Here is a 10,729-nt window from a genome sequence, read left to right as displayed (position 1 = left end):
ATATTATATAAATGAGCGACATGGCATGAAAATCAATCAAATTCAAACATATTACCTAATACTTAGATTCTAGGGTATTGAATTTTAATTTTAAGATTATTTATTAATTAATAATAATATATTGTGCTGTCAAAAAAAATATTTACTTAAGCATTGACCTATCAAGTTGATAACATTAAGTGTCTTGCCCGCCTTAAGAATATTAAATTTAGCAAGTGCCAATACATATTGTATAAAAATTAAACATATTTATGTAATGACATTTTAACTAAATATACTGGTCAATCAATTTTGGATACTTATAATTGTTATAATTTAATGTCATACCTGCTGTTTCATTTATAACAAATAAATTATGGTAAAATAAAACAGCTGAAAACTGGTATTTGTTTTATTATAAATCATTACAATATTAATTAATGGATCCATACTACAACAACAATAACAATATAATCTTAACTCATGTATTCCTCTTTAATGTTGTCAAACAATTCCCAGATGGGTATGCTTTTCTAAATTTTGTTATGAGATCTTGATCAGTTAGCCTGATACCTTCTACCTGATTTCCAAGCGTTATCCTGTATAAAATATTCCATTTTAATTAAATAATACAATTGATAGCAAAGTATAAACTTACCAGTTGGGTTGAATATTATGAGATCTTCCAAATAATTCAATTTTTCTAGTAAAGGGTGACAATCGTTCTATAATACCATATATTTCATCTGGCTTGTGACTAGTGTCTCGTACTTCTGCAACGATCACATCACAATCCAAACCACAATTTAAATTGGAAGGGTTACCTTTTTTCCCCACCTTAATAATATACAAGTGTTTCACTTAATTGTTAACACTAGATTTAAAACAAAAAGTTTATACTTAAGTTTACAAATATTAAATAACTCACCAAACAATGTTCTTTTCCATGATTCAGCCAGTGACCTGTTCGACCAGTTCTTATTATCCTTTGTAATTGATTGGTTTTTACCCAAATTATTTCGTCTACTCGTTCATAACCCCATAGTTTTAGACATTCTCTACCAAGCTCCATAGCTCTATAAACAATACATATTATTACAATTATAACAATTGAATAGACCTAATATAATTATCATGCTCAAAAATTACCGTCCAGTAACCCATAAAAATATAAGTCCTTCGTCTTGCAACTGTGGAATACCCAATCGCCGCATTTCATCATCAGATAATGTGCCATAAGGAAGTTCCATATGAATATCCCATGGTGGATCAGCCATAATAATAGCAAATTTTCCTAGATTCCACAACATATATGAAGATTAGAAATATTAAATAATAAATTAGACAAATATACACTAAATAATTAAATATTAATTTGTTCCTTACCTAAAAAAGTGAAATCCATATACCTTAAATCACACTGAATCCATTGACATGGAAACAATTCAGACTTATCATTAATCAATCCTTTTTTTGATGGAAAACTATTAAGAGCGTTCACTAAATTCACTTTACTAGTTTCACCATCAACTGCATAGTGAACATATCTAAAACAAATAAATAGCTCAATTTTATAAAAATTAGAAATAATCTGAACTGAATGATTAACCTAAAAATACTTTTATGCCCATTTTTATAGATACTGAGATTGTGAGATTAATGTCAGAAAAGACTAAAATGAAACAAAGACAAAACTAAAAAAATTAATCTGCTTGACTTAAGAAATAAATTATTTAAATGATAAAACTTTCTAACAGTTTAGCTTAACAGTTATAATGAAAGCTCCATATATGATTTCAAGTGATAGATCATCATAATATTCTCTCACAAATACAATTTTACTAACATCTAATATATATTATTAGTAAAACTAGTTAAACATTAAAACAAAGTCAAATCTTACAATCTATACTTCATTCTTAGTTTTTGAATAACTACTTAAAGTACCACAAAGTAATTAAGTATAGAAATTACTTAATTCAAAATTAGTTGTTATATAAAATTAATTATTCTCAAATAAACTTTAATAAACCTTAATTGACAAATATAAGTAACTATAATTTACCAACTCTAATACCTAAAATATTTACTAACAAACATAATTATAATTCAAAATATCAACATTATAGTTGCCTTCTAATTTGTAATTATGAAAAGTTATATAAATAAATCTAAATAAAATAAATTGTTACTTACTTACAAGTATCCATGTGAAAACAAGTATTTAGAAAAGAACAATCACCTAAAGTTTCATCAGTATGCATTTGGATAATTTTTTTGAAATGAAGTTTTTTACAAACATGTCCCTCCATGCAATCTGATCGAGTACCGTGTGGACAAAATTCCATAACATGTGTCCCTTTATATAAAAAAAATACATTATTATTGATTATATATGTTATTGTAATACTTTTAATTACCTCCTTTAGACCGAAATTTTTCACATAAAGATTTTTCTTTAACTGTTTGTTTGGTAAGCAGTTCCATTATTTCTTCACTAACTTTTTTTATTTCTTTTTCTCTAATCGAAGGCATTGAAATAAGGGACTAAACCAACATATTAAAATCAATATTTTGATTATATTTATAAAATTAAATTTTTTAAATTTATATATTTAATTATATCAATTAAAGAATGATGATACAATTAGAAATTATCACTTAAATTTTTTTTTGACTATGATTATTGTATAATAATATAAATAACAATGATAGCATGCAAGAACAATTATTATGATAGATTGTGGAGGATTTAATAGAATCATAATTTAAAACCAAAAACTACTATTAGCAGTCTTCACAGTCACATAGTCGTGTGACAAATATCTATGGATAATTTTCATTTCTCATTAAAAATTTCAAATAGCAATAACATAAAAATGAAGTCTGAATAATTATTTATAATTTCACAATCATTCTAATGTCGATAAAAAATGATACATTAATAACTAAATTTGCCTTACATTCTACTCACCATTATATCATCATCAGACTCATCAGACTTTTTAAAATCAATAGATAACTTTTGTACTTTTGGATTTTTTAAACATTCATCAATTTCTTCATCTGAAAATTGTTTAAAATGTTTAAATTAAGAGTTATCTGTAATGAAATGTACGTAATAATAGTATTAATTACATTCAAGTTGTTTGATTTTATCTTCTATCAGCAAGCGAGATTTTTCGAGACGCAAGTTTGAATCAATTTCTGATGATAAACTATTAGTCATTGCAAGTAATTTTGCATGTTCGGCTGTTAATATTTTCAAACCTTGCTGGCCATCAATTGTAATATTTTTTAAACTAAATAAATAATACTATGAGGCATTATAAATACAATCAATTGTAATAATAATACCTTATAAGATTTTGTGCTGCAAATTTGTACAGCAAATTAACAACAGATGAATGTGATATGTAGGTAGATTCTTTTTTTAAAAGATCAGTCACTAATTGATGAGATGTGATTGGAAGATTAACTGATAGATCAACAAGTATTTCAAGTAACACACGTTCACCGCCTACCTTGTTCCAATCAAAATCTGATTCTTTTTCTGCATTACTCGTGCTCGGCACTAAAGATTCCCCTACAAAATATACAAAATATATAATTAATTTTAAAATAAAAACACTGAACTACTGACACTGACATGTAAGGGCCACTTACTAGAAACAATTGTATCAGAGGTTTCATTTAAAATAACCTGCCGTTCAATTTTTCTCTTCTGAAGTTTTTCTCGCAATGAATTCCGTTTGCTTTTCACAGCTTGAATTTCTTGCCAGGCATCTGACATGATTGAAACATTTAAATTGTAATTCCAACTAAAATGATCGAATTAACTAACACGGAAAAATTTATTTGTATTAATGTACCATATTACAAATTTAAATAAAAATAAAAGCATAAGTACATTTATACATACCACATAAACGCGTATATTTAAATTTAATAAACAATTTTCATTTTAAATTGGGTATTTTTATTTTTCATGATTTATTTAATTTTAAAAGGAACACAATAATAGATTATAAGTAGTAATCAGATTTACTTAATAATAAATAGTAAAATACTTAAAATACACTAGGTATAGTGAATAAAATAAACGTTGAATTTTGAATTCTAGTCGAAACATTATTTCGTGATTACACCAAAAAGTAAACAACAAATTCCACGCAGAAATACAGAACCAGACGAGGTCGGATCTTCCCAGTGATAATAATTATAATTGATAAGCGTTATCAAAGGAATTTATTCTAACCATAGTCGTGCGCAGGGGGTATGCAGCTGCATACCCTGAACGAACACGGAGCTTCACACATACCAAACACCATTTTGCAAATTAAAAGTGTTATATTTCATTTATGTTTTTACACGAAGTTTGTTAGTAATCGTATAGTAAATGTTTCATAATAATAGAAGAAAGGTTAAATACTTTGATGCTAGCAACTAAATGAGTAGGTATAGAACAAGAAATGGCTGTTAATTTAAATCCCGAAGACATCATTGATGATTTCTAAAACTCTATCCAACGAAGAATAATGTTATGATAAATTATAATTTTTATTATCCCCCCCCTGTATCCGCCAAGGCACCAGTGGCAGCTTTCAGCATACCCTGGAAAAGAGGCCTGTGCACGCCTATGAATCTAACATTAAATTTCTTCCAGCGTTTTTTTTTTTTTTTATTTCAATTACAAATTACAATCACGAACTAAATGACTATTTTAGTGTTGTAGTAACAATTTTGATTTATTTTTATTAATTTTATTGTATAAACTATTTGGCTATTAGATACTAATGGTCATAGTTGATATAGGTACTTATCTTTGTCATCGGCGTTATACTTTATGGTAGTGTTTCGCACAATTTATCAAAGTAGGTACCTATAATAAAATAAATATGATGTCATAAATATTTCTTGAAACATAAGGTATTACGCGTGTAGCATTGGAAGCGCAACTCAATGCTCATAACTCTATATACTATGTATGTACACGAATATTCTGTTTAAAACGATTGTATTAGTCATTATAATTCTGCAACAATTGATTTAAAAATTTTATAAAACAAAAAAAAAAAAAATATAATTTTTAACTTTATTAATTTTATAACAAAAATCAAAACGTAGTCACACAAAATTTTAGATATTATATAATTGAAAATATAACATTTGTGTAACTTTAATTCTATTCGAATATATTTTGCTTTTAGTGTGTTATTAATGAGATTTTGCTATAATTTTTATTATTTATTGCTTATTTTTTTTTTTTAATAGATTATCATTCTTTTATATCAATTAAAATTTGGAATAGTCAATTAATTTTGAACATTATTTATTGTTCATATTTAAATATTATATTTGATACACCGATCACCAGAGATAATTAATTTTATGATTGGATATTGATTTTTTTCTTATTATTACGAGTACCTGTGTTGTTTTGTGCGCAAACTAACAATGAATTTATCTAGTCCTTAGAGTATTATTCTGTCATCAATGGTATTATTACAAATTTACAAACACATAAAGCTGTAATAATAATACCAATAATACCATAATGAATTGTATCTATAGATTATATTATATAAACCTTTCTTTTATGATTATATACACCTAACAATTTAAAGATTTAAATCAACCTACTAAGCATCTGTTTAGCTTTAGGATGCTAAAGTTTTTACACAACCAATGTCGCGTACTTCTATAGTATAAATAGTATAATATATATCTACATAATATTATTGTAGGCAGAAGATATCACTATACTGTAAAATGTATCCACCGTCTCATGTAATTTATTTACGATGTGCAAAATTCGCCTTCACTACGGACTTATTTAATTATCACATTCGAGATTTTATAACATCGTGTTTGACCATAATAAATTGTCATACAATATTATGATTTATGTTAACAGATTTTTCTCGGCTTTTACGGCTGAACACAAATTGTTAGTGTCTAGTCCGACACGCGCATACAGCGAACATACATCTTTCGAGTGCATTAGTTTTAATTTGTCAGATTTAGTATTTGAGATGATCTAAAATGATAATATAAGTTCAAAACATACGAGTTAATGCCTGAAGTCGAATATATAAACTGTATAGTAAAAACGATTTCGCGAAAGAGTGAGTGAAAGCGAATATTATGTAATAATTATTAAATCGGCTTGGGTAGGACTAACGGTGACGACACGATATAATGTAATATTATTATGATATTTAACAATTATTAATTAATAATAAGAAAATTTTTCATTTAGTATTTAAATAATTAATTATTATAAGCTGTTGAATTTGAAAATTTAAAAAAAAATGTCTTCCATATTTTCATGATTTTTATTGTATATTTTGATAGGTACTTTCAAGTGCTTAAAAATCCATGCTCAACATATAATATACCTATAGTTGTTTATCACTGTTATTGAATTATTCGTGAAAGAAAATCTTTTCAAAAATATCGTTAAATCAATGATTAAACATAAAAACAAAATAAATGTTTAACCTATAAATCGATTTATAATTATTTTGGTAAATATGACAACGAATTTGCTACTAGGACGACGGAATGGTCAGAAATCCAAAATGAAAAATCGTCGAGAATATTATAAGAATATCTCATAGAATATTATTTGAATATTTAAAATATTAATAATGATGGTATAAAGGTAGAGACTTTGATGAAAGGAAAAGAAGTGAAATGCTAGTAAAAAAAAAAACCGTATACAATCATCGAAAGAAATAGGAAACTAGGTTACCAAAGACTATTGCTTAGGTAGTTGGATAAAACATATTTTTGGAATATGGAATTCTATTGCGGGGTCGATTTAAGTTATAATATATTGTGTACCATTCGATATTCTATAAATAAAATTAATTTCTAGGTTCTAAATCAAAAATATACACTTGATTTAGAGATCAAAATATTATGGAGATTATATTCAATATTATTGTACCACAAAGGCTCCTACGGGGATGGCGGTTGGCCTTAAATGATGATGAGAAAATATTGTAAACAAGAAAATAACACCCAGAGATTTATCTCGTTAATAACTATAATAATAAGGTGACCTGTAAAAAGGACAGGTGACCAAAAATAAAATATATAATAAATATTATAAACAAATTTGTTTTACGCACCGTCGTGCTATAATATTATATGTATATTAGAAATATTGATGTACTAAATTAATAATAATAGGGTGAAAAATAGGGCGCCCAAATACGTAATATGACAAGAATTAGTATAACAATAATCGGTATATACAAAACACAAATGATAATAATAACAATAATAATAAATCATGGATATCACCTATATCGACGACTTGGATCTCAAACAACGCGATCGCGTGAAAATCTCCGCTGGAACACCGGTAAGGATTATACTGTTTGATGCCAATTCCCGATCTTTACGCCTACGTGAAATAATAGGTATATATAATAAATATAACCTAGTCGTGTGTCCCGTCGTCGACCAATTGTGTCAGACGGACGCGAGTCCAGTCGTCGACGTCTGCGTCACCGACCAACTTTGTCAAACGGAAGAGGAGGACGGCAGCAGCGGCGAGTACGGCCACGACGTGATTGCCGTCGGTCACCAAGTGGTCGGACGCTATTACACCACTCTATACAATAACCCGTAGGATGTTTGGGAACTGTACCTACTCGGAGAACGCCCAATACTTACAAACGAACGAACGGGGACGGCTCGCGAACCGTGGCCACAGGCCGGTCGGAGTTGCGCGAGCTATTCAAAGCGGTTGGAGCCCGTGTTAGTTTTGTCAATCCACACCGTTCGGTGCGCGCCCGGTCAGTATTTGGTGACGGCGACCACCGAACGATACATACAATCTTCGTAGTTCGCGTAGATGCACGCGGGGCGTCCACGGTGGTCGCGTCCACCGTGCAGCACGCGTGCATCGCGCAACGGCCGCCATCCAAGTACTGTCCCGGCCACACCGTCTCGACCGGCCGCGCCGCCCCGACCAGCTACTGTCGACCGGCCACCCGAAGCCCAGCTGGTTTGATCTATTAGAGCCCTCCACCGATTGTCCCCAACCGTCGTCCCGTCCGCAGCCGCACACCCAGCGATCAAAGCCGTCCAACGAGTATCAACTTTTTGTCGGACACTCACTACCGTCCACACTGACCGATTCGGTACGGTAGTAAGTGTCCGCATTAAGAACGGCTTTGATCGGACCGGGAAACAGATGGAATCGAACTATGCCTTTGTGTCATTTAGTGGACTTGAGGGCGTTGACGCCGCACTCGCCGCATCACCGATCACGTTGACCAACGGCAATCGGGTCAACGTCAACAGGCCCAAACGCCGGTGACACCAACACCTTCCATTACGTCATCCTCATCCCTCTCACCCATTCCTCATACCTCTCCCCAATTTCTCATCCATCGTTCCTCATTCTCGCATCCATCGTCTTTCAGCCGCCGCCGTCGGGTACAGGTAATTTATAACCTTTAAATTGAAATGACTAAGACATTAATAACGATAATTTTATGGGTAGACATCCAAATTCACTTCGAAGAACGAAGCGACGACGACGATCGACGACAGGGACGCCGTTCAGCTGATAAAATGTATCTACTGTATCTGCCGATGCACTCCCGGCAACAACTGGCAGCCGCCGACTACCGGTGGTTTTACACGCGGTTGTCGCCGTCCTTTGCCAGCGCTCACGTGAGGTCTCCATATATTGTTAAATTATGTTAATTTATTTAGGTATTTATGAAATTAAAAATAAACGTACTACGTGATATCATGAATTGACTTTATAAATCATTTAACATTATTGCACCACTTTAAATTGCAAAAATAATAAATTACTTTAACACGATGAAATACTAAAGAAAAAAAAAATGTTTATAATAATAGAACTTAAGTATAGTATAGTCGGTAGTTTTTTTCTGAATAATACTAAATCTAAATTTATAAATTGAATGGAAACTTCGTCATAAGTTGTTCATAATATAACAATTAAAAAAAGGTAAGCAAGTATGTACCAATTTGCTGTTTATGATGTGTCAAATGTATTACTGTATTAGGCATGTTTAACTTGAATTCTCGAGCCCACGTATTCATACACTTCTATAGGTACAAGTAGTATAATAACCGTGCTGTAGGTACGTAATATTAAAACGGAAAAGTTCACAAATTTTAGTTACGAAAAATAAAGTTTTTGATTTTAAATAAATATACTATTAGAAAGGGTCCACTATTGAGAGGTGTCCATTAATAGAGGTTTCACTGTGCTAAACATAGCCATCCTTTGTTGGTGAGTGGGTACGTTTTTTTTGGCTGTATGAACCCTAGAACTTAATAATTAATGTTATAATCGATATTCTATTTTAAAATATACGTGAGTAATTGATTGTAAATATTATATATATGTGCTTAAATATTTTTCAATAATTAAATTTAGTATAGTTATGACTGTCCTTGACTGGCTCTACCATTTTTTGTAACATTAACATATATTTCTGATACATGTCGACACATTTTTAGCAGCGCGATTGTAAATAGTTTTTATAATTATAGGGCATCTAGGATTAAGATATCAACCTAGCTAGATATATAGAATTAAAACTCTGATATTTTATAACAATATTTTTTTTTAATTTACCTGGATTTGGTTTAAATTTACAATATTAAATAAAAACAAAAAATGCTTAACTAATGTATTTAAAAAATATTGTTTTCTAAAATATGATATGAATATATATCGCAAATTTGTAAAATGCTTGTCTTAGTAACTCTATAATGGATACGTATTAAATTAAAATATCTGTATTCATATAAGACAGTTACGATATTGGCCTAACTCCAAACTTGGATAAGTGTAAAGTTGTACCGTATTCTAGATCATAAAATTTCGTCGATTACATTTATACCTTAGTAAAACATCCTTAAATCGATTCTTTAAGGTAAAGGATCTAGGTATAATACATACTTCTTCACTATCCTTTAAAAATCATATTGGTAAAGACTTTACGATTTTTTCGTTTCTTACGTTAATAAAAAATTAAAAAATAGCGTATTAGGAAATTCTGTGTCTTTTAGTACAGATGAAATCGATAACCTCAGTAAAAAACTGAACATAATGTAAGAATTTATTAAAATTATTAATAAAAAATTTGGGCGGCCACGTCTAGCCACCGCGCGTCGACGGCTGCCGTACCGCGAACCTCACCCACCGGTAATTAAAAATGAACTATTTTATGCTTTTTTTACCCTTAAAATGCGAATTTCGAAAAATCCTTTCTTAATGCGCCTATACATAGTAATAAATACATTTACTGAAAATTCCATATCCATAACTTCAGCAGTTCCGGCTAGGCGATGATGAATCACCCAGGACAAGTCTTTTTATATATACAGATTTTAATTTTAATGTATGCATGGCAAGAGCGACGTGCGCGACGAATACAACGACGACACAAAATTTATAATAAAATAAGTGTGCAACGACCTAAAAGGTCAAAGCCCTTGTTGGATGTAAAAACACACGACGCAACGGGCACAAGATTTAACGGCACACACGGGCCAAGAGTGGGGCCACGTCTCGACTCTCGACGATGTCGAACGAGACTATTAAGTGTGAGTTTAGAGTTTCCTTTGGACAGCGGTGGTCAAAGACGCCGATGCCATATATACAAGAGGGGAGGAGGGCGACGATAAAGTCGACGAACTTATCGCACGCAAACGATTATCATAGTATATCTTGAACAATTAT

The 10,729-nt window shown here is 30.6% G+C and overlaps 1 protein-coding gene across 3 annotated transcripts; it reads right to left on the bottom strand.

The window, feature by feature from the left end:
* Positions 1-378: 378 nt before the first annotated feature.
* On the bottom strand, positions 379-3,941 carry LOC112600508 (N6-adenosine-methyltransferase catalytic subunit). Of its 3 annotated transcripts, none has more exons than XM_025347747.1 (12): positions 3,902-3,941; positions 3,646-3,818; positions 3,337-3,565; positions 3,118-3,281; positions 2,954-3,045; positions 2,400-2,526; positions 2,176-2,338; positions 1,366-1,526; positions 1,129-1,273; positions 908-1,055; positions 638-816; positions 379-578 (listed from the first exon to the last, which is right to left on the bottom strand). In XM_025347747.1, exons 2-12 carry the CDS (start codon positions 3,770-3,772, stop codon positions 461-463), a joined length of 1,653 nt encoding a protein of 550 aa, XP_025203532.1. In that variant the 5' UTR covers positions 3,773-3,818; positions 3,902-3,941; the 3' UTR covers positions 379-460. The 3 variants fall into 3 exon arrangements, 2 of the variants coding, with proteins under 2 accessions (XP_025203532.1, XP_025203533.1); XR_003115004.1 differs by having other exon boundaries at positions 489-578; positions 638-752; XM_025347748.1 differs by lacking the exon at positions 379-578 and having other exon boundaries at positions 781-853.
* Positions 3,942-10,729: the final 6,788 nt, after the last annotated feature.

The sequence above is a fragment of the Melanaphis sacchari genome, unplaced genomic scaffold, assembly GCF_002803265.2.
Source record: "Melanaphis sacchari strain LSU unplaced genomic scaffold, SCAv2.0 Contig65_pilon_pilon, whole genome shotgun sequence".
Lineage (NCBI taxonomy): Eukaryota > Metazoa > Arthropoda > Insecta > Hemiptera > Aphididae > Melanaphis > Melanaphis sacchari.
Note: the sequence above shows the minus strand (reverse complement) of the source record. Positions and strands in the feature narration are given on the sequence as shown.

Bases quoted from the DNA above. Each gene is read 5' to 3' on its own strand.
- LOC112600508 (XM_025347747.1), bottom strand. From the start codon at position 3,772: ATGTCAGATGCCTGGCAAGAAATTCAAGCTGTGAAAAGCAAACGGAAT. The intron at 1,527-2,175 runs GTAAGTAACAAT...TATTTGTTTTAG, and splicing joins TTTCACATGGATACTTGTAA to ATATGTTCACTATGCAGTTG. The intron at 1,274-1,365 runs GTAAGGAACAAA...TGTGGAATCTAG, and splicing joins TATGGATTTCACTTTTTTAG to GAAAATTTGCTATTATTATG.